We start from the raw sequence: 25,227 nt of genomic DNA on the forward strand, positions 1-25,227 counted from the left end.
TCTCTCTCATCATTGATGTTTCTCTCCCTCTCCTTTCCTCTCTAAAATCAATACAATTATATTTTATTTATTTATTTATTTTTTAAAAATATATTTTATTGATTTTTTACAGAGAGGAAGGGAGAGAGATAGTTAGAAACATCGATGAGAGAGAGAAACATCGATCAGCTGCCTCCTGCACACCTCCTACTGGGGATGTGCCCGCAACCCAGGTACATGCCCTTGACCGGAATCGAACCTGGGACCTTTCAGTCTGCAGGCCGACGCTCTATCCACTGAGCCAAACCGGTTTCGGCAATACAATTATATTTTAAAAAATGAAATAAAAATCAATGGAAAATAACAAGTGAGGATTAAAAAAATAAATAAAAGAGCCCTAGCCAGTTTGGCTCAGTGGATAAAGCGTTGACCTGCAGACTGAAGGGTTCCTGGTTTGATTCTGGTCAAGGGCACATGCCAGTGTTGCGGGCTCGATACCTGGTAGGGGGCATGCAGGAGGCAGCGGATCAATGATTCCCTCTCATCATTGATGTATCTATCTCTCTCTCCCTCTCTGAAATCAACTAAAAAAAATAACTAGCATGAGAAAAGTGAGAACTGGGTCAATTGAGTGAGGTTTTTTGTGTTTGTTTTTTTAAAATATATTTCTTTATTGATTTCAGAGAGGAAGGGAGAAGGAGAGAGAGATAGAAACATCAATGATGAGAGAGAATCATTGATTGGCTGCCTCCTGCACTCCCCCCACTGGGGATCAAGCCTGCAACCCAGGCATGTGCCCTTGGCTGGAGTCGAACCTGGGACCCTTCAATCCACAGGCTGATGCTCTATCCACTGAGCCAAGCCAGCCAGGGCATGTTGTTGTTGTTGTTGTTTTAATTGATTTTTAGAGAGAGAGGAAGGGGGAGAGAGAGAAACATTGATGTGAAACACAGATTGGCTGTCTCCTGCACGACCACAATTGGGGATCGAGCTGCCAGGCATGTGCCCTGACCCGGAATTGAACTGGCAACCTTTCCATGCACTGGACGAAGCCCAGCCAACTGAGCCACACTGGCCAGGGACCATGTTTTTAAAGTTTGCAAGATAGAAAAGGTAGCAGAGACAACAGTAGAGATCAAGACCATATGGAAAAGGGTATATCTGTTCCTGTACCTATTTTAGGGTGGAGAGGGAGGAGGAAGGTCTAATACTTAACAGAAAGGTGGGTATTTGGTGTGGTGTCAAGAAAAAGGAGGCAACTGATATCACTATCCACATCATGCAAAGACATGGCATTGTCAAGTACCACCAAGGGATCTCTCTAGATAGCATAGACCTGTGTAGCTGGAGGGAATGGGATAGAGGTGAGATGAAAGCATAGGGATATGAAATGGGAGCAGTAAATAATGACCAAATCTTGGATGTAGCTCAAGAGAGATGAAAACTTTTCCAGCCAGCAATGCAGAACTATTGAACAGAGGAGACAATTAAGTTTACATTATTTTCCAGTGTAGGAGGTACATCAAAGTGAATACAGCCAAGAGTGGAGAGATGAGATAGTTCTTGTAAGAGATGTTGAAAGCTTGAACCAATGGGCATAGAAAGGACAGAATGGATAGGATTAGATGGAAACTATAGGATTTGTTGTTTGATTGATGGGATGTTTGCAGTTGAAGGAGAAAAAAAAGTTGAAGAAAGTTTCTCATATTTAGCAATATATGTAGCTCCTTTAAAGGGACAAAAACATTCCTGGTCCTTTTTTTTTTTTTTTTTAAATTAAATCTTTATTGTTCAGATTACATTTGTTCCTCTTCCCCCCCCCCCCCCATAACTTCCCTCCTTCCAGTTCCCGCCCCACCCTCCGCCCTCACTCCCCACCCCCTGTCCTCATCCATAGGTGCACGATTTTTGTCCAGTCTCTTCCCCCATCTCCCATTCCCCTTTCCCCCCCAAGAATAGTCAGTCCATTCCCTTTCTATGTCCCTGATTCATTATAATCACCAGTTCATTCTGTACATCAGATTATTTATTCACTTGATTCTTAGATTCACTTGTTGATAGATGCATGTTTGTTGTTCACAGTTTGTATCTTTACCTTTTTCTTCTTCCTCTTCTTAAAGGATACCTTTCAGTATTTCGTATAATACTGGTTTAGTGGTGATGAACTCCTTTAGCTTTTCCTTATCTGTGAAGCTCTTTATCTGACCTTCAATTCTGAATGATAGCTTTGCTGGATAAAGTAATCTTGGTTGTAGGTTCTTGGTATTCAGCACTTTGAATATTTCTTGCCATTCCCTTCTGGCCTGCAAAGTTTCTGTTGAGAAATCAGCTGACAGTCGTATGGGTATTCCCTTGTAGGTAATTGAGTCTCTTTCTCTTGCTGCTTTTAAGATTCTCTCTTTGTCTTTTGCTCTTGGCATTTTAATTATGATGTGTCTTGGTGTGGTCCTCTTTGGATTCCTTTTGTTTGGGGTTCTCTGCGCTTCTTGGACCTGTAAGTCCATTTCTTTCACCAGGTGGGGGAAGTTTTCTGCCATTATTTCTTCAAATAGGTTTTCAATATCTTGCTGTCTCTCATCTTCTGGCACTCCTATTATTCTGATATTAGTCCGCTTGAAGCTGTCCCAGAGGCTCCTTACACTATCTTCACACTTTCGGATTCTTTTTTCATTTTGCTTTTCCAGTTGGGTGTTTTTTGCTTTCAAATCTTTGGTTTGATTCTTGTGCTCCTCTGGTCTGCTATTGGGTATAATATTCTTTATTTCAGTCCGTGTTTGCTTACTTTCTAATTTCTTTATCGTAGCATCGAGGGTCTCATTAGTTTTCGTGAGGATCTGCTCAAGTTTATTGCAAGCCCTCAAAATTGCGATTTTTAGCTCCATATCCTCCATTTCTGTCATGTTTTTTTGTCTCCGCATTTTTTATGCTTTCTTGGTGCACCCCCTTGTGGTCTTTGTGCGCAGTCTTGTTCTAGTTAAGCCTTGATTGTTGTAGTTAATACTAGAGGGATTTGACCACCAGGCCGACTCCATTCCTGGTCCTTAAGTAACCATATACTTGAACGGTGGCCAGGGGTGAACCTGAGGAGGGGCAGTGAAGGATTAAAGAAGACAGACAAGAGAATATAGTTGGGACCAGGGGGATCACTGCTTGAATGAGGAAACAGTGACCCAGCCTGTAAGCCAAAGCTTTGCTTTATAGTCAGATCACACAAAGCAAAACAAGGGGAGTGGTCACCATGTTTACAATATTCTTGCGGGATTCAAATCTATTTCATTACTCAGGCCTTGTTTTGGCAGCACTTGCTGCACCTCCCACAGCCCATTAGCTACCTAGGAACAAGGGAGGACTATAAGGTCAAGCTTAATTGTGCTAGGAGGGCTCTGCCCTCCAAGCTGGGACTTATATGTGGCTCTGCCACAGGTTAGTCCGAGGCTTGACCCTATAGCCACTCTCTACATATACCCATATCTAAGGAAAATCCCAAATAAAAGGCAATTCTATAATGGTCCAGTTCCCCAAGAAAATTTTTTTGGCCAACACAAATATGTCATTTTCTAGAGATTTAAGTGAAATGGTCAGATGCTTTATTTGTAATATGTTTTATTTTGTTTTGTTAATCATCACATGAGGATTTTTTTTTTCATTGCTTTTCAGAGAGAGTGGAAGTGAAGGAGGGAGAAGAGAGGGAGAGGGAGAAAGGGAGAGAGGGGGATGTCCCAGGTTCGATGAGAGAGAGAGAGAGACATTGATGTGAGAGAGACACATTGACTAGTTGCCCTGACTGCCAAACTGCCTGACTGGGGGTGGGGAGTGAACCTGCAACCCAGGCATGTGCCCTTGACTGAGAATTGGAAGGCAGCTATGCTCATCACTATACCACCAACGCACTTTGACTGAGAATTGAACATGAGGCCCTTCAGTGCTGGGGGGGTTGGGGTGCAATGCTCTAACCATTGAGCAATGCCAGCTAGGGCTATACTATGTTTATTTAGCATCCTATCTAATAATTGACAAACATGGTAATTGACCCCGTACCTTTGCTATGCCTCCCATCGGCTAATCAGCACGATTTGCAAATTAACCGCCAACAAAGATGGCAGCTAATTTGCATACTGCAGGCAGGGCAGGTCAGTGCCATCCCGCCTGCCCCACCACCATCTGGGCCTGCTATCTGCGACCCAGGGCGGCGGGCGTCCCATGTGCGACCCGACCCAGGGCGGCTGGGCGATGCAGCAGCAATCGGCCGGCCCGCCCAGGTGTCCCGTGTGCGACCCGACCCACGGCGGCAGGGCAGGACAGCGTGGGTCCTCTGTCACCCCAGCTTTCCCATCACAGCTCCCTTGGGGGCCTAAACCTTTAGTCGGACATCCCCAGAGGGCTCCCTGGCTGCCAGAAGGATGTCTGACTGCAGCTTAGGCCTGATTCCCCGGGGAGTGAGCCTAAGTCGACAGGTGGACATCCCCCAAGGGGTCCTGGACTGCAAATGGGTGCAGGCTGGGCTGAGGGACCCCCCCCCCCCCTCGAGTGCACAAATTTTTGTGCACCGGGCCTCTAGTCCTGTATAATAATCCTGTATAATAAAAGTGTAATATGCAAATCGGCTGAACGACTGGTTGCTATAACGCACACTGACCACCAGGAGGCAAACGCTCAACGCAGGAGGTGCCTCCAGCCCGCAGGCCCCAATCGCCCAATGGGGAACAGGGAACTGGTGGTGGGTGGCGATGGGGGCGATGGGGCTGGCTGGTGAGCGGGCAGGAATGGCCAACTCTCAGTCCCCCCGCCCCATGCTCTGATCACCTGATGGCAAATGGGGAACCAGGGGTGGGTGGCAGCGGGGGGCGGGGCTGGCAGCCGGGGAAGATGGCCCTGATCGCAGGCCAGGCCTAGGGACTGTACCCATGCACAAATTTCATGCGCCAGGCCTCTGGTTAAATCATAATATTGTATATTAATGCTTTTTTCCACTCATGTTTCATGAAATAATTTTGTTCATTCACATCATAGGAATATGTCTTTGTCAGCTATCAGACAAAGCTGTGTCATCTGACAGTTTTTTGGAGCTTATGATTTTCATTTTACATTGAGATATAGCACTTTTAAAATTTGTACATGGTGCTCTCATTGGAAATTTTAATCTTTCCTCCATTTATCCTATGTATTCATTTGTACTTTGTGATTTCTATGGGGTAACCATATTGCTTTATAAATGAAATTTAAAATATGAATATATGCAGACAGTATAAAATTCAAAGGATATATAGAAGAGTTGTATTGGCTGAAGCCTGGCCCTTCCCTGGTGTAATAACTGGTGAGCTGAGTACTGTGAGGTAGCTCTAAGTCAGTTTATTAGACATTGATCACATGCAAGCAAACTTGCTAGATGTTGGGGATACCAAGACAAAAAACCAGTCCCTGTGTTTAAGAAGCTTTTCTTTTGGAGGAGCCAGAAAGTAAACCAACATTTACTGCTTAGTAGTATATCCATGTATATTAATTATACCAGAGGCCCGGTGCCCGTGCACCAGTGGGGTCCCTTGGCCTGGCCTGTGGGGATCAGGCCAAAACCGGTTTTCTGACATCCCCCAAGGGGTCCCGGATTGCAAGAAGGCAGTTCTTGGGTGACGCACCCCAGAATCTGGCTCCCTCCCAAGAACTGCAGCTGCCAAGTCACCACAGCTCGGCAGCTTCTGAGTATCTGCCCCCTGGTCGTCAGTGCGTGTCATAGCTACCAGTTGGATGGCCGCTTAGGCTATCCTATCTAATAATAGAGAAACATGGTAATTAACCGTAACTTCGCTACCCTTCCCATTGGCTAATCAGTGAGATATGCAAATTAACTGCCAACCAAGATGGCGGCCGGCAGCCAGGCAGCTGAAGCGAACAGGAGGCTTGCTTGCTCCAGTGATGGAGGAAGCCAGCGTTCCCCGCCTGCCGCAGCCCAGCTCTAAGCTACACTCTACGCAACAAAGTTGCACTTAGAGAAGCTAAACAAGCTCCAGAAACCTGCTTTCAGCCAGCTTCGGCCTCAGAGCTTAGAGCGGCAGTGATGGCAACAATGTTTCAATTATAGAAGCTAAACAAACCCAGATACCTGCTTTCAGCCAGCCGCAGCCTCAGAGCTGGATCCGGGCCTCAGAGCTGGAGCCGGCTCTCAGTTCCAGTGACAGCCATAGAAGGTAAATAAATCCCAGAATAAAAAAGAAAAAAAAGAAAAAAAGGAGAGGTTGGGAGCATCAGTCACCCGCCAGCCTAAAAACGGCCCTCAGCCCCTCACCCAGACTGTCCAGGCACCCCAGTGGGAACCCCCACCCTGAAGGGGGTGTGACCAGCTGCAAACAGCCATCATCCCCTCATCCAGGCTGGCCAGGCACCCCAGCGGGACCCCCACCCTGATCCGGGACACCCTTCAGGGCAAACCAGCCGGCCCCCACCCGTGCACCAGGCCTCTATCCTATATAGTGAAAGGGTAATATGCAAACTTACCCTAACAGCAGAAGGACTGGGAATGACTGGTCACTATGACACACACTGACCACCAGGGGGCAGACGCTTGATGCAGGAGCTGCCCTCTGGTGGTCAGGGCGCTCTCACATGGGAGGAGCTCTGCTCAGCCACAAGCCAGGCTGATGGCTGCCAGTACAGTGGTGGTGGTGGGAGCCTCTCCTGCCTCCTCAGCAGCGCTAAGGATGTCCGACTGCAGTTTAGGCCTGCTCCCTGCTGGCAAGTGGACATCCTCCGAGGGCTGCCGGGCTGCCAGAGCGATGTCTGATTGCCATCTTAGCCCCAATCCCCCAGGGAGCAGGCCTAAGCCAGCAGGTGGTCATCCCCTGAGGGGTCCCAGACTGTGAGAGAGCACAGGCCGGGCTGAGGGGCCCCCCCTCCCCCTGAGTGCACAAATTTTTGTGCACCGGGCCTCTAGTACATATATATATATATATATATATATATATATAGATAGATAGATAGATAGATAGATTATAGAGAGTGTCAGAGGGATAGGAGTGAGGAGGTAGTGTAGAGAATGCTTAGCATACAAATTGACAGAGTAACACTTAGGGAGATTGTTGAGCATGCATGATCCAGATGAAGTAGGAGAGGGGGGGTATGAGGAGAATAAGGATATTCCAAGCATGTAATTTAGCATACTGAATTGTGTAGGATTTGGAAGAGGAGAGGCAAAGATAGCTGAGACCTGATCACAAAGGTTTTTCCAGATCATAAGGACTTTGTAGATGTCAGAAAATCATTAAATAATTTAAATTGGGGTATGATACAATCAGACTTGTATTTTGGAACATAACCCCAGCAACCAGGTGGAAGATAGAATGATGATTAGTTAGAAGCCTATTGTGGTAATTAAGTAAGAAGTATTAAGGGTTTGCTTTAAAGCCTTAGAGATAGTTAAAAAAGAAAAAGAAATAAAGCCTTAGAGATAGTAGTAGAGAAAACATATGAGATATACACTGAGTGGCCAGATTATTATGACCACCTGACGTTTGTAGGCAAATTAGCTATGATTTTTTGCTGAAGTTGCTAGAGGGCCAGACCATTATAAATAGGGCAGCAGGTTGTTGACCATGATAGTAGAAGTGCTTTTTTTCTGAAGATATGGGTAAACAACGTGATTTAACAGCCTTTGAACATGGAATATATGTATATATATATATATGTATATATTATATCTACACACACACACACACACACTCCGTAGCCAGATTATTATGACCACCTGACGTTTGTAGGCAAATTAGCCGTACACTGCATTGTATGGAATATGGAAGCTGAAGGCCTGTTCGAACACCTTTGCTGTCTGCAGTTACCAAGATAAAACGTCTTCAATTCGCACAGGAACACAAGGATTGGACAGTTGAGCATTGGAAAAAAGTCATGTGGTCCGATGAATCACGTTTCCAGTTGCATCATGCAGATGGCAGAGTGAGAATTTGGCGGAAACAGCATGAAAGCATGCACCCCACACGCATGAGTACAACCCTTCAAGCTGGTGGGGGCAGTGTTATGGTTTGGGGCATGTTTTCCTGGCATGATTTGGGCCCTTTAATTTGTGTGGAACAATGTCTGAATAGCACAACATACCTAAGTATCGTTGCTGATCAAGTTCATCCTATCATGTTGATGGCGTATCCCAATGGAGATGGCCTTTTCCAACAAGACAATGCACCATGCCACGGTGCTCGTATTGTGCAGGAGTGGTTTCAAGAACATGAGGGAGACTTTACCTTGCTTAGGAGGCCCCCACAATCACCAGATCTCAATCCAGGTGAGCATTTGTGGGATGAAGTTGAAAGAGCCATCAGGCAGCTGGTTCCACAACCATCAAATCTCACAGAACTGGACAGTGCTATTCATCAGGCATGGTGTCAGATTCCTCACATCACCTTTCAACATCTCGTGGAGTCAATGCCAAGAAGAATCGCCGCAATATTGAAGGCAAAAGGTGGCCCAACAAAGTACTGATGGGGTGGTCATAATAATCTGGTCACTCACGTTCAAATATATCCCACGTTCAAAGGCTGTTAAATCGCGTTGTTTACCCATATCTTCAGAAAAAAATATCATTTCTACTGTCGTGGTCAACAACCCTATTTATAATGGTATGGCCCTCTAGCAACTTCAGCACGCAATTATATCTAATTTGCCTACAAACATCAGGTGGTCATAATAATCTGTCCACTCAGATTATTAAGAGTAGAGCCAGCACTTCTCCTTCTGGCAGTAAGGCTAAACTAGAGAGACAGCATGGATAACACTCCTGTTGAGAAAAAAAATCTTGGAAAAAGTGTATTTTAAAAAATCTTTCAAAATGTATCATTGATCTGGCAAGAAAGTAAGGAATACACAGAGACTAAAAACTGTAATTGGCAATGTAGATGTTAGCTAGATTTAAAACAAGCCTTCAACCTGGTGGAATCTGCCCAAACTGATTGGCATTGACCTCTTTTGATAGTGTGTTAGGGCAGAAGAAACAAGAAACAGCTTGTGGCCTTCCTAAGGAGAGGAGTCTGAAAGAAAACCTCTGCTCCTTTATGAAGTTGAGACTTTATTGTTTCAACCTGGGTAGTTGGAGAGTGGCAGGAGATAGCTTCACCGAGAATTTATACAATGGTCTATACAGGGTCACATTTCCCATGTTGTCTTGTAAAATTTCAAGTCAAGAATGTTTTTGAGCCGAACCGGTTTGGCAGTGCCCACAGGTGCTTTACAAAATCTATCAAATCATATCCTCTTAGGAGGAATGGAACCTTCAACCTAGGCTTCAAAAATTTACCCAGTGGGGGGCGTGCAGGAGGCAGCTGATCGATCTCTCTCATCGATGTTTCTAGCTCTCTATCCCTCTCCCAGTAAGCAAGAGCCAGCAGAAATAAAACAGTGACCCCTTGAGACTACAGAAAGTTTATATTTTGAGAATGTTTTTGAAGTGGTCCCTGTTTGGTAGTGCCCACAGGTGCTTTACAAAATCTATCAAATCATATCCTCTTAGGAGGAATGGAACCTTCAACCTAGGCTTCAAAAATTTACAGGTTAAAATTCCAAAGCACATGAGATCTCATCAAAAAAAAAAAAAAATCACAATATGTACAAAAAACATGGGACAGTAAGCAAGAGCCAGCAGAAATAAAACAGTGACCCCTTGAGACTACAGAAAGTTTATATTTTGTCTTAGTAATTCCAATGAGTTTAATTAATATTGACACATGAGTATGAAGTAAGGCTCTCTGAGACACAACCAAGCAGATTAGGAAAAAATAAAAAACGGAACTTCTAAATACAAGAAAATTAACTGAAATTAAAGTTCAATGAACAGATAAAAACAACACACAAAACAGATTAGCACAGCCTAGAGTGAAGAGTTGTAACATATATTTGCTTGGCTGGCGTGGCTCAGTGGTTGAGTGTCCACCTGTAAACCAGGAGTCACAGTTTGATTCCTTATTGTGGCTCAATTCCCAGTGTGGGGTGTGCAGGAGGCAGCCAAGCAATGATTCTCTCTCATCATTGATATTTTATCTCTCTCTCCCTCTCCCTTCCTCTCTGAAAAAAAAACAAAACAAAGAAAAAAACACAAAAAAACCCCGGAGTTCTAACATACATTTAATTGGAGTTCCAGAAAGAAAGAAGTAAGATAATCCTATATGATAAAAGCCTAATATGCTAAGTGTCCGGTCATCTGGTCATCTGTTCAACCGATCAAAGTGTAATATGCTAATGATATGCTAAGGCCGCTCAACCGCTCGCTGTGATGTGCTCTGACCACCAGGGGGAAGACAGTTGACTGGTCGACTAGTTGCTATGACATGCACTGACCACCAGGGGGTAGGTGCTCTGACTAGTAGATTAGCTTGCTGCTGGGGTCTGGCTGATCGGATTGGGCGAGACGGGCTGGACATGCCCTGGAGCCCTCCCACGATCCTTCCCTGGCTGGCCATTCTCCCACGTCTCTCCCCGGCCCCGATTGTGCACCTGTGGGGTCCCTCAACCTGGCCTGCACCCTCTCACAATCTGGGACCCTTTGGAGGATGTTGGAGAGCTGGTTTTGGCCCGACGGCGGAATGACCGGTCACTGTGACACGCACTCACCACCAAGGGGCAGATGCTCAACGCAGCAGCTGCCCCTAGTGGTCAGTGCGCTCCCATAGGGGGAGCGCCACTCAGCCAGATGCCGGGCTCACATCTGTTGAGCACAGTGGCAGTGGCAGGAGTCTCTCCTGCCTCTGCGGCAGTGCTAAGGATGTTCAACTATGGGCTTAGGGCAGGGGTGGGCAACCTTTTTGTGAGTGCATGCCAAAACCAGCAAAATCTCTGACTCCCAATTCTTCTGCGTGCCAACCCTAATTTTTTGAGAACATGTTATGCCTACTTGATATCTCTTAAGGTGTACATATGTGAAGAACCTTGAAGAAGTAATAAAATTCATTTGAGCGACAAAAACACGGTATATGATGATGAAAAATACATTTATTTTTTAATGTATACATGTACACTGATAGTCTGACAGAAAACTATGACTCCGTTTGATATTATCAGTGGGACTTTTGCTGCTGCATCACTGATGACAGAGATTTTACATCAGGTTTATATTTCGTGACCTTCAGAGATATGTACGAGCTACTACTTTCATCTGTCAGGCTACTCCTATTACGAGACTTAACAAAATTCATCACTGAGAACAAAGATTCACAAGCGTATGTGGATGAAACCAAAACACTGGTCGGATCTAGGAAGGCAGGGAGAGTTAAGGTGGAGGCATAGAAATTGCTCTTACCCTCTCTCGTCAATCCATGTCTCTGGTCTTTAAGATAACTTGTTATTGGATGTGAGGGCGATCTGGCTGCGACATCTGTCACCCCATTGATCGCCAGGGTTGATTTGGCTGATCTGGCTGGCTAGGTGGGTGTCCCCCTCTTCCCTCACCGATCCATGTGCGTCCCTCCCAAAGCTGCGCGCTCGGTCGAAGAGGCCCACCTTCCCCCCAGAGGAGAGGACCGGTCTTGTGTCAAGGGTATACGAGTAGCTGCGCTCCCCTGGTAGAACCTCCAAAACAAGCTCTCAAGATAACTTGTTATGTAAAATTATTTATTTATCTAAGATGCACCTACACTGAATTTATCTGAAAAATAAAAAAGTTGATATTAAGAAAAAAATTGTAAATGGAAGATTATAAGAGAGGGTTGCGAGTGCCAGCAAAAGTTACTGGCGTGCCATGTTTGGCACGTGTGCCAGGGGTTGCCCACCCGTGGCTTAGGGCTTAGGCCCTCTCCCTGGAGGGAATGGGCCTAAGCCATCAGTTGGACATCCCCCAAGGACTCCTGAACTGCAAGAGGGCACAGGCTGGGCTGAGGGACACCCCCCCATTGTATGAATTTTGTGCACCAGGCCTCTGGTCCTATCTAATAAAAGAGTAATATGCAAATTAACAGTCACTCCCTCACTCTGCCAGTCTGTCACAAAGATGGCGGCGGCCACGGAGCTGGAGTGAGCAGGAGGCTTAGGTTGCCCCCGGCGATGGAGGAAGCCAAGCTTCCCGCCTGCCCTGGCTAGCCCTGAGCTCTGCTCAAGGCTACAAAGTTTCAATTATAGAAGATAAATAAATCCCAGATACCTGCTTCCAGCCAGCCTGGCCTCCACTCAAGGTGGGGCTGGGAACGTGGGTTGCCAGAGGCAACCCAGGCTTCGAGTGGGACCAAGGCTACAAAGTTTCAATTATAGAAGTTAAATTCCCAAATACCTGTTTCCAGCCCGCAGCCGTGGCCAGCCTGAAAACGGCCCTCAGCCCCTCACTTAGGCTGGCCAGGAACCCCAGTAGGGATCCCACCCTGAAGGGGCTGTGGCCAGCCTGAAAACAGCCCTCAACCCCTCACCCTAGCTGGCCAGGTACCCTAGCGGGACCCCCACCCTGATCCGGGACACCCTTCAGGGCAAACCAGCCGGCCCCCACCCGTGCACCAGGCCTCTATCCTATATAACAGTGGTTCTCAACCTTCCTAATGCTGTGACCCTTTAATACAGTTTCTCAGGTTGTGGTGACCCCCAATTTCATTGTTACGAATTGAACATAATTAAAGAATAGTGATTATTCACAAAAACAATATGTAATTATATATGTGTTTTCCTATGGTCTTAGGCAACCCCTGTGAAAGGGTAGTTCGACTCCCAAAGGGGTCACGACCCACAGGTTGAGAACCACTGCTATATAATGAAAGGGTAATATGCAAATTGACCCTAACAGCAGAACGACTGGGAATGACTGGTCACTATGACACACTAACCACCAGGGGGCAGACGCTCAATGCAGGAGATGCCCCCTGGTGGTCAGTGTGCTCCCACAGGTGGAGCTCTGCTCAGCCACAAGCCAGGCTGCTCGTTGCCATCACAGCTGTGGTGGCGGGAGCCTCTCCCGCCTCCTCAGCAGCCCTAAGGATGTCCGACTGCAGCTTAGGCCTGCTTCCTGCTGGCAAGCGGACATCCTCTGAGGGCTCCCGGGCTGCCAGAGGGATGTCTGACTGCCAGCTTCGGCCTGATTCCCCGAGGAGAGGCCAGCAGGTGGACATCCCTTGAGGGGTCCCAGACTGCGAGAGGGCACAGGCCGGGCTGAGGGACCCCCCGAGTGCACAAATTTTTGTGCACCGGGCCTCTAGTTATTAAATAAAAGTGGCTGAGAATTTTTCAGAGTTGATAAAAGGTAACAGTTCTTATATATCGTGGAAGTCCAGTGAATCCCAAGGAGGAGAAATAAAATTACCCCTGACAAATTAGAGTGAAAATACAGAAGACCAAAGACAGATCTTAAAAGCAACAGATTGCTATACAAATGTTTTTCTTTAGCAACTGATTTCCCAGAAGCAACAACAGAAGCCATAGGACATTGGGATGCTATCTTCAATGTACTGAGAGAAAATAGCTGTCAGCCTTAAGAAAATAGAACATGTATTCAGTAAAACTGTCTTTCAGGAATGACAGCAAAGTAAAGACATTTTCAGGCCCTCTCCTACCCCTACACACACAACCAGCAGACCTCACTGAAGTAGATTTAAGGGACAGCATTCAGGTAGAAGGAAAGTCATCCCAATGGAAAGCCTGAGCCGCTTTTTTTTTTCCTTTTAAATATATTTTTATTGATTTCAGAGAGGACAGGAGAAGGAGAGAGAGAGAGAATCATTGATTGGCTGCCTCTTGCACACCCCACACTGGGAATTGAGCCCGCAACCAGGCATATGCCCCAAGCTGGAATTGAACCGTGACTTCCTGGTTCATAGGTCAATGCTCAACCACTGAGCCGCGCTGACCGGGCCCTGTGATGCTTTTTAATGACTACAATATGTTTTTGTTTTGTTTTTTAAATATATTTTATTGATTTTTTACAGAGAGGAAGGGAGAGATATAGAGAGTTAGAAACATCGATGAGAGAGAAACATCGATCAGCTGCCTCCTGCGCACCCCCTACTGGGGATGTGCCTGCATCCAAGGTACATGCCCTTGACCGGAATCGAACCTGGGACCTTTCAGTCCGCCGGCCGACGCTCTATCCACTGAGCCAAACCGGTTTCGGCAGACAATATGTTTTATCAAATAGATTCTATAAATCAGTCTCTATTGGATATTTATGTTGTTTTCATTTTAACTGAAGTTACACTGAATATGTTTATTCATGTATTATATAGAGTAAATAATAGAGAATACATCTTTTTACTAGAAACCCAAATTACTGGGTCAAAAAAAGAATGAGTATTTTTATGTTTCTTGATACATACTGTAAAATTATTTTTCTAATTTATATTGCATCTGGAAGACTATGCTGGCTTTACAAATGTGTAAGTGTGTGATAGGACCAGTTTTAAATGATGAAGATTAACATTTCTTACCAGGTTTTGACTTAGTTATATCTTTGACAAAAATGTTCTATCTCATTACTCTCCCATTGTTATGAAAAGTGGTTCCTTTTTTATTTTTTTTTATTTCAGAGAGGAAGGGAGAGGTAGAGAGAGATAGAAACATCAATGATGAGAGAGAATCACTGATCGGCTGCCTCCTGCACTCCCCCTCACTGGGGATGGAGCCCACAACTAGGCATGTGCCCTTGACTGGAATCGAACCTGGGACCCTTCAGTCCGATGCTCTATTCACTGAGCCAAACCAGCTAGGGCAAAATACTTCCTTTTTAATAGAAGTGAAATACTGTTGGCTGGAGCGACTTACACCAAAAGCTTGTGGGTTTGATTCCTGGTCAGGGCATAAACCCAAGTTGTGGGTTTGATCTCTGGTCAAGGTACATATGGGAGGCAACTGATTGATGTTTCTCTCTCCCTTTCTCTAACATCAATAAAAACTTACCCTCAGGTGAGGATTTACAAAAAAGAAGAGAAATACTAACTGAAATGTATTCTTTAATAATTTTTCAATTTTCTAGAATGTAGTCTTTGATTTTTCTTTATCTTTTTCAGTTTATTAACAAATATATAGTCAGTCCATTTAAAGAAATGTCAGGTAAATATTTAGTTTTTGTTTTATTATGAAGGAAAACTTTTAATGCTGCTACTTTTTTTGTTAATCCTCACACGAGGATATTTGTCTATATTGATTTTTTAGAGTAGAAAGGAGGGGGAGCCCTAACCGGTTTGGCTCAGTGGATAGAGCGTCGGCCTGCGGACTCAAGGGTCCCAAGTTCGATTCCAGTCAAGGGCATGTACCTTGGTTGCGGGCACATCCCCAGTAGGGGGTGTGCAGGAGGCAGCTGATCGATGTTTCTCTCTCATCGATGTTTCTAACTCTCTATCCCTCTCCCTTCCTCTCTGTAAAAAAATCAATAAAATATATTAAAAAAAAAAAAAAAAGAAAGGAGGGGGAGACATAGAGAGAAACATCGATGTGAGAGAGACACATTGACTGGTTGCCTCCAGCACATACTTTATCCAGGGCCGGCAACCAAGGTACATGCCTTTGACCAGGAATTGAAGCCAAGACCCTTCAGTCCATGGGCCAGCACTCTAACCACCAAGCCAAACCGGCTAGGGCTACTTTCTTTTCTAGCTCTGTATATGCCACATTATAGCAACAGTGTAGAAATTTGTTTATTTTATTTTATAATTATTATTTTGAGATTATGTTTATTAAAGCTGGGGACAGTGAAACAGGAAAGGGCTTAGGATAGAAAAAGCAACAGGAGAGAGCCTAGGTGGGGCTGCTCTGGCTCACTGGAAAGTTAGAGAAAAGGGCCTTGGATGCAGGTTCAGGGAGTTAGCCTGGGTTGAGCTGCCACTGCCCATTTGCTCCCCTGGTTGCAAGTCTTGTGGCGACCCTTAGAGTTTGGGAAATGCACACCAGTGGAGAAGAGGAGGGGGAAGGGAAAGGCACAGGCATGCTCCTGAGAGGGAGAATGTGCCAACAGTATAGAAGTTTAAATAGTTTTTTAAAGACATTTGTGTTTTTTTAAAATATGTTTTTATTGATTTTTAGAGAGAGAGGAAGGGAGAGGGATAGAGAGATAGAAACATCTATGAAAGAGAGACATAGATTGACTGCCTTCTGCACACACCTTACTGGGGATCAAGCCTACAACCTGAGCATGTGCCCTGACCGGGAATCAAACCAGGGAACTCTTGGTTCATGGGCTCAACCACTGAACCACACCAATTGGGCTAAGTTATTCATTCTTAAAGGGAAAATGTACTGTTTTGGGGAATTCTGTATTCTAAGAACTGAATACAAAAAGGTGTCTTTTTTTTTTTAACCTTTAACCTTTCTGCTATTTCAGGTGCAAGTGAAAGTGTTGGGAAACATATGCTTGAAGCCTGCAACAATAATCTGGAGATGGCAGTCACAATGTTTTTGGATGGTGGTGGAATCGCTGAAGAGCCCAGTACCAGTTCAGCAAGTGTCTCCACTGTTAGACCACACACAGAGTATGAATTTCTTATTTCTTGTTAGGAGCAACCCTCTGCCTATATTGAGTAGCTGCATTTTTATCAGGTTAATTCTCAGTATTTGAAAAAAAAATTATAGTTGAGAGCATCTGAAAAAGTGTCAAATAGAAATTTTTATACTTATTTTAAATTCTCAAAAGCACTGTTATGTCTTATCTATTATTTAATCCTCAAAAGAATCCTGTAGGATGGCATTATTACCCATGTTTTACAGTTGAGGAAACAGAGGCATAGCCTTTTTCCCAAGTTACACACACAGCATTTAAGTAGCATATATGGAAGTAAAACCCAACAAAGTTGAGATTTCCCAATTCTAGATTTTCTTACATTGTCCTAGGAAAGTTTTGAGCTGCCGTGAAAAAATTTTGAAAAATAATTCTAGTCTTTTATACCTTAGTTAGGTTATTAAAAGCACCTACAGTATATGGAACCATACTATATAGAGAATAGTCATAAATGTTAGATAGATTTGTTATTTTTTGCCCTTTACATTTGATACCAATGAGAGTTTGAAATGAATACCTTTTGGGCAAAATTCCAACAGTTTTTGGAAAATATTAGAAATGAATGTTATTCAAAGGAAAACCTTTCATTTAAAAACAAAACAAAACACAAAATTTAAAAGATCCTTAAGACTTTAATACTCATAGTCCTTTATAATTCAGTGTTTATAAGATGAGATAAAAATAGAGGAATCTCCTTAAATAGGGATAGACAGAAGACATGGATTTTATTTTAATAAATTAGACATAGATTTAAGAGGCCAAATAACATTCAGGACAATCTTTCTTCTTTTATTGATATAGTTCCAGGTTCCAGAGTAATATCGTTTCCACATGAAGCATGAACTTTAGAGATCATTATTATTATTTTTTTTTAATTAAATCTTTATTGTTCAGATTATTACAGTTGTTCCTCTTTTTTCCCCCCATAGCTCCCCTCCACCCGGTTCCCACCCTGCCCTCCACCCTCACCCCCCACCCCCACTGTCCTCATCCATAGGTGCACGATTTTTGTCCAGTCTCTTCCCGCATCCCCCACACCTCTTTCCCCCCCAAGAATAGTCAGTCCATTCCCTTTCTATGTCCCTGATTCTATTATAATCACCAGTTCATTCTGTACATCATATTATTTATTCACTTGATTCTTAGATTCACTTGTTGATAGATGCATATTTGTTGTTTATAATTTGTATCTTTACCTTTTTCTTCTTCTTCCTCTTCTTAAAGGATACCTTTCAGCATTTCATATAATACTGGTTTGGTGCAACTCCTTTAGCTTTTCCTTATCTGTGAAGCTCTTTTTCTGACCTTCAATTCTGAATGATAGCTTTGCTGGATAAAGTAATCTTGGATGTAGGTTCTTGGCATTCATCACTTTGAATATTTCTTGCCACTCTCTTCTGGCCTGCATAGTTTCTGTTGAGAAATCAGCTGACAGTCGTATGGGTACTCCCTTGTAGGTAACTGACTGTCTTTCTCTTGCTGCTTTTAAGATTCTTTGTCTTTTGCTCTTGGCATTTTAATTATGATGTGTCTTTGTGTGGTCCTCTTTGGATTCCTTTTGTTCGGGGTTCTCTGTGCTTCCTGGACTTGTAAGTCTATTTCTTTCAGCAGGTAGGGGAAGTTTTCTGTCATTATTTCTTCAAATAGGTTTTCAATATCTTTCCCTCTCTCTTCTTCTGGCACCCCTATAATTCGGATGTTGGTACGCTCGAAGCTGTCCCAGAGGCTCCTTACACTATCTTCGTATTTTTAGATTCTTTTTTCATTTTGCTTTTCTGGTTGGGTGTTTTTTGCTTCTTCGTATTTCAAATCTTTGACTTGATTCTTGCAATCCTCTAGTCTGCTGTTGGAACTCTGCATAATATCCTTTATTTCAGTCAGTGTATGCTTAATTTCTAGTTGGTCCTTTTTCATAACCTAGAGATCATTATTAATATTTTATAAAGTTCTTTTCTCTCTCAATCTTGGCCATATAGTTCAGGTGTGATATCCCATTCTCTCTCAACTTAGCGTGCAAATCAATATGAAAACATCATTAATTTTACAGAAAATTGGGTAACAGTTACAGCAGATTTGGGAAATACCTTAATTGTGTTTAAAAATAGTTTTGAGTAATGAATGTTTTTCCCTACTGAATTCCATTATAATTTGACTTAGATTATTTGTACAGTGGGGCCTTGACTTATGAGTTTAATTCGTTCCGTGACTAAGCTCGTAACTCAAATTACTCGTATGTCAAATCAACAGTGAACGAGTGAGACACGTGATGCTGGGCTGATGTTGTGGCGTTCACTGTGACGTTCGATGCGCCAACTAGCGGTGGGGTATCTGAAGCTGGCTGGTAACCCGAATTTTAGCTCGCAACTCAAAGCAAAAAATCGGCCGAGAGAAGGCTCGTATCTCGAAAAACTCGTTAGTCGGGACACTTGTAAGTCAAGGCCCCACTGTATTGCTAATTGGTTAACATTTGATAGTGGCTCCTAATTCCTAAACTGTAATTTTCACTCTTTACAGTTCACCTTATTCTATTCCATTCTTCCATCTTGTTATGTAGTTAACAATTTGGAACAGATACCCTCAAGTATGTAGTAATCAAGTCTTTCTGTAGAGGGACAACTACTGATTGAAATAATTATATATATATATGTAAAAGTGAGGTATGCTAATAATGGAAAGATTTATTTAGGTAAAAGATATCTTTTAAATTATTAGTTTTCTTAAGATAATGACCTATTTTTCTTTGATGGAAGAGGATTATAGTTTCCTCTTACAGACACATTGTTCCTTCAGATCAATGAAATTCTGTGTGTAAGCAGTGAATGATAATCTAATAGGAAAAAGTATTAACATAATTTTGAATTATTCTTTATTCTTCAGTCATTTGGCTTATTGCATATTTCTTTGTGTAGTTATTTGATTACAGGATGTTAGTTCTTGTTGACAAATGAATATACAAACCTTATTTCATAAAGTATGTTTTGGATTTTCAACTCTCAGATATCAAAAAACAGGGCCTTCAGTTCAGCTATTATTATTAGACACACCTGAATGGAAAACATAGGGCCTAACTTAAATTAACATTTATTGTAAGCAGGAAGGTAATAAATTTGGAACTTACTATTTGCTATCAAAATTAATTAGCAGAATTTAGTATTTGGGTTAAAACTATAAAATAAACTGATATTTAAAGGAACATACACCATTTTAACAGTATATCTAAAGTATTTTTTTACTGGAAGAGATAGATTATTAGTAAACCCTCTAGAGGTAAACTTTGAAGAGTTTATAGGCTTTTATAAGAGGAGTAATTACTTTTTCTGTTTTGTGTATAGTAGGATCTACTTAATAAATAATTCAGGGCAATACCTATGTTGGCCATCTTCATAACTAGCATAAAATTCACTGCATGTTTGTTTAAGCTTATTTTACTATATCAGTGTAATTTAATTACTTATTTGATATGGTAGTAATAGTGCTTTTATTAAGCCAGTATTTTTCAATTAAATTTTTTGCCCGATTTTTTTTTTAATTCCCTCTCTTTTTTTGGAAAGAATTTAAGGTAGAGAACTTGAGAGGAAAGGGGAAATACTTTTTATTTTTGTTTGTTCTCTTCCTTTGTAAATTGAGATATCTGTGCCATGTACTTTATTCCAATTGATCTCTATATGGAAACCATCTAACAATCATTTATCACTGTGGTTCCTAAAATTCACTAAGATTGGTATTCATTTTACTTATTAATTTGAATGCATTCACAATAGTTACAGAGGGAACAGGTAGCAAAAAAACTGTTTTCATTTTGATATTTTCCCACTTTTTTTAATAGAGAAGAAGTTCGTGCCCCAATTCCTCAAAAGCAGGAAATATTGGTAGAACCAGAACCTTTGTTTGGTGGTAAGTTTCCCTTTTTTCCTTAGTTTTGTTTGACTTTGTTGTTGTTTCTAGGATTTTAATGAAGCAATCAAAAGATGTGAAGGCTTGCTCAGATTGTTACTTCAAGTATAGAGTCAATTCTTATCTTGTAATTCTCTATTCTTCTCAGGAAAGTTGTACAATTGATCTTTCTAAGGAATTAACCAGATTAAAACATTGATATTTGTTACAGGAAGCCAAAGGGAGTAAAATTAGCAAAAAGAACTGCTGCCTTATAATGGAAACCAGTCAATCTCTCATAAAAGATGCCAGTTATTTTATGTTCTGGATATCTACCTGACTATCATAATCTTACTGTCTTGATATACCTTACATTCACTCTTTCTTAATTTCTAGACAAGCTATTTCTATTTTGAACAAAGGAGAAATGATACCTTATCCATGTAAAAAAAATTATATCTATCTGGGTGCAAAGAAAATATGGTAGAAAATAGGATGTTTAACCAGATTTAAAGAAAATTTATAGTTTTAGTCTCATAAACACTTATTTACCTTCTGTGAGCCAAATATTGTAGACATTAAAAGGTATATTAAAAAATTGAAGATAAAGTAATCTAGTTGGGTAGACAAATGCATAGAAATCTATATAGTACATACTGAGGACAGTAATGCAGAGAAATAGGCCTATGAAAAGTTTTATAGCTAAACTAGACTAAAGGAGAACAAAGTAGTAAGACAGGGATGAAGAAAAGCATATAAACCATATTTTAAACATTGAATTTATTGGGGTGACATTGGTTAATAAAATTAAAGGTTTCAGGCGTACAGTTCTATAATACATCATCTGTATATTGTATTGTGTGTTTACCACCCCAAGTCAAGTCTTTTTACATCACCACTTATCCCCCCTTTACCCTCTTCTGTCTCTCCCCATCATCCGTCTATGACGGTTGTTTTGTTTTGTGTTGTTTTTTTACTTAATCCTTTTTTACTTAAACCCTTTTCACCCAGACCCCTGCTCCCTCCCTCTACAGTTGTCAGTCTGTTCTCTGTATCTATGAGTCGGTTTCTATTTTGTTCGTTAGTTTTCTATAAACCATATCATTTTTTTAAAAATATGTTTTTCATTGATTTTAGAGGGAGAGGAAGGAAGAGGGCGAGAGAGAAACATCAATGTGAGAGAGAAACATACATCGATTCATTGCCTCCTGCAAGCCCCCCACTGGGAATTCGAGTGAGCATCCTGGGTTATGAGCGCTGACCTGGAATCGATCCTGCGACCTTTTGGTGCATGGGGTGCTGCCCAAACACCTGGACCAAACAGGCCAGGGCCATATCTTTTAATTTGAAAAAGCACCTTAGTTGAGAGGTGGTTTTTTTTAAAAGATTGATCTTTAACTTTGGAGTTTACTGTAGCAAGAAATAAAGTAATATACTGTTTCAATTCAGAAATAGAGATGGAAGGAAGAAAATGATAAGATCTGAACATTGAAGTATAATATGTGCTTTCTGTGTTTGATTTAGCCATTGTGTTGTTAATATTCCAGAATAAAGCAAGTAATACTTTTTAAAAATATAAATGTTATGAATAGATTTTTAGAGCCAAGGAGTAATACCTTGGGAGCTTTATCTTTTCTTTATTGCAAGGAAGAAGGCGAGATCTTTGAGTGGAGAAAGACGACAGGAAATAGATTTTGTGCTGTTTATTATTGAACAGAGGCAAAAGAGTTCCCATTTGAAATCTCACTTTCCTCCTTTTATCTCTGGTTTGATATACATTAGGAAGAGGATGAGAATGACTTTATACAATTGGGAATTCAGTCTGGACTGTTACTATTGTTCCTTATTATAACTTAAGGAAGGTCTTCAGAGAATTATTTCTTTTTAGGACAGTATTAATTTAAAGTGTGATTTTTAAAAAAAATATATATTTTTTATTGATTTCAGAGAGGACCTTAGGGAGAGAGAGAGATAGAAACATCAATGATGAGAAAGAATCATCCTCCTGCATGCCCCCACTGGGGATCAAGCCCACAACCCTGGCATTTGCCCAGATGGGGAATTGAACTGTGACCTCCTGGTTCATAGGTTGATGCTCAACCACTGAGTCACACCAGCTGGGCTAAAGTGTGATTCTTAAAGTGTGGTCAAGGGTTTCCAATGCCTTTTCAGGGTGTCTGTAAGATCAAAACTATTATTCATATAATGCTAAGAAGTTACTTGCTTTTTTCACTGTGTTGATATTTGGATTGATGGCTCAAAAGTAATGATGGGTCAAACTGCTGCATCTTAATTAAATCAGGGTAGTGGCACCAAACTGTACTACTTACTACTCATTGAATTCTTCACTGCCACACACTTGCAGTTTTTTTAAAAAGACAATTTTGTTTAATATCTTGAAGCAGTAAAAATTAATTTCATTTAATCTTAACCCTTGAATACATGTTTTTTAAACTATTCTGTTTGATGAAATAGGATGTGTGCACAAAACACTTCTGCATATTGAAATACTGTGGTTTTAAGGAAAAGTTCTTGTACAGTTGTTTGAGTTGCAAGCTAAACTAGCTGCTTTTTTCATGGGACATTACTTTTACTTGATTGCTGACAAACTGGGGTTTTTTTTTTTGTTAATCTTCAGCAAGGATATTTTTTCCATTGATTTTTTACAGGGAGTGGGGGAAGAAACATCATCATGAGAGAGACACATTGATTGGTTGCCTCCCACTTGTGCCCTCACTGGGGCTGGGTATTGAACCTGCAACTGAGGTATGTGCCCTTGACCTGGAGTTAAACCCACGACTGTTCAGTACTCTGGCCAGTGCTCTAACCACTGACCCAAATGGGCCAGGGCAACATTTTTAATTTTTTGCGGAGCCTCCATACTGGTGCATCATTCTGCATTCCCACCAACAGTGCATGAGGGTTCCCTTTTCTCCACATCCTTGCTAACACTTGCTGTTGGTGGATTTATTGATAGCCATTCTTACAAGTGTGAGGTGATATATCATTACTAAAGGCCTGGTGCACAAAAATGTGTGCACTCCGGGGGGGTCCCTCAGCCTGGCCTGTGCCCTCTCGCAGTCCGGGACCCCTTGGGGGATGTCCACCTGCTGGCTTAGGCCCACTCACCAGGGGATCGGGCCTAAGCTGGCAGTCAGACATTCCTCTGGCAGCTTGGGAGCCCTTGAGGGATGTCCACTTGCCAGCGGAAAGCAGGCCTAAGCTGCAGTCGGACATCCTTAGTGCTGCTGAGGAGGTGGGAGAGGCTCCCACCATCACCACTGTACTGGCAGCCGTCAGCCTGGCTTGTGGCTGAGCAGAGCTCCACCTGTGGGAGCGCACTGACCACCAGAGGGCAGCTCCTACATTGAGTGTCTGCCCCCTGGTGGTCAGTGTGTGTCATAGTGACCAGTCATTCCCAGTCGTTCAGCTGTTAGGGTCAATTTGCATATTACCCTTTTATTATATAGTTTAGAGGCCTGGTGCATGGGTGAGGGCCGGCTGGTTTGCCCTGAAGGGTGTCCCGGATCAGGGTTGGGGTCCCGCTTGGGTGCCTGGCCAGCCTGGGTGAGGGGCTGATGGCTGTTTGCAGGTTGGCCACAGCCCCTTCAGGGTGGGGGGTCCCTCTGGGGTGCCTGGCCAGCCTGGGTGAGGGGCTGATGGATGTTTGCAGGCTGGCCAAGACCCCCAGTGGGGACCCTCACCCCATGCGGGTGTGGCCAGCCTGGGTGAGGGGCTGAGGGCTGTGTTCAGGCTGGCCACACCCCCTTCAGGGTGGGGGGTCCCTCTGGGGTGCCTGGCCAGCCTGGGTGAGGGGCTGATGGATGTTTGCAGGCTGGCCAAGACCCCCAGTGGGGACCCTCACCCCATGCGGGTGTGGCCAGCCTGGGTGAGGGGCTGAGGGCTGTGTTCAGGCTGGCCACACCCCCTTCAGGGTGGGGTTCCCTACTGGGGTTCCTGGCCAGCCTGGGTGAGGGGCTGAGAGCTGTTTTCAGGCTGGCCACACCCCCTTCAGCAAGGGTCCTCAAACTACGGCCCGTGGGCCACATGCGGCCCACCGAAAACATTTATCCGGTCCACCAGGTGTTTTTGCTGCCACTGCCTGTTGCTTAGCAGCCGACTAGTATTTTTTTAAACTATAGTCCGGCCCTCCAACAGTCTGAGGGACAGTGAACTGGCCCCCTGTTTAAAAAGATTGAGGACCCCTGCCCTTCAGGGTCGGGGTCCCCACTGGGGTGCCTGGCCAGCCTGAGTGAGGGGCTGATGGCTGTTTTCAAGCTGCCCACAGCCCCTTCAAGGTGAAGGAGTCCCTCTGGGGTGCCTGGCCAGCCTGGGGGAGGGGCTGATGGCCGTTTTGAGGCTGGCCATGCCCCCGGCGACCCAAGCTCCCAGCCTCTCCTTTTTTCTTTTTTCCTTTATTTCTGGGATTTATTTGTCTTCTATAATTGAAACTTTGTAGCCTTGAGTGGAGCCGAGGGCCAGCCAGGGCAGGCGGGAAGCTTGGCTTCCTCCATCGCCTGGGCCAACCCAAGCCTCCTGCTCGCTCCAGCTCCGTGGCTGCAGCCATCTTAGTTGAGTTAAATTGCATACTTGCTCCTGATTGACTGGTGGGCGTGGCTTGAGCATAGCGGAAGGACGGTTAATTTGCATGTTTCTCTTTTATTATATAGGATGGTTTCAATTTGCATTTCTCTGACAGTTAGTGACATTGAGTATCTTTTCATATGTCTGTGGTTCATCTGTATGTCCTTTTTGGAGAAGTATCTATCCAGGTCCTCTGCCTTTTTTTTAAAAAAAAATATTTTTTTTCAGAGATGAAGGGAGAGGGAAGGGGGATAGAGATAGAAACATCAATGATGAAAATCACTGATCGGCTGCGTCCTGCATGCCCCCCATTGGGGATCGAGCCCACAAGCCAGGCACATGCC

The 25,227-nt window shown here is 43.2% G+C and overlaps 1 protein-coding gene across 2 annotated transcripts in view; it reads left to right on the top strand.

Moving 5' to 3' along the window:
* The window catches only part of UBXN7 (UBX domain protein 7), a 77,934-nt gene that overhangs the window by 19,147 nt on the left and 33,560 nt on the right, over positions 1–25,227 (top strand). For both annotated transcript variants that reach the window (XM_006092809.3, XM_023757311.1), the window contains exons 2-3: positions 16,253–16,400; positions 20,253–20,320. In XM_006092809.3, the coding sequence (XP_006092871.1) occupies positions 16,253–16,400; positions 20,253–20,320 (216 nt within the window). The remainder of the gene's footprint in view (positions 1–16,252; positions 16,401–20,252; positions 20,321–25,227) is intronic.

The sequence above is a fragment of the Myotis lucifugus genome, unplaced genomic scaffold (assembly GCF_000147115.1).
Source record: "Myotis lucifugus unplaced genomic scaffold, Myoluc2.0 scaffold_105, whole genome shotgun sequence".
Lineage (NCBI taxonomy): Eukaryota > Metazoa > Chordata > Mammalia > Chiroptera > Vespertilionidae > Myotis > Myotis lucifugus.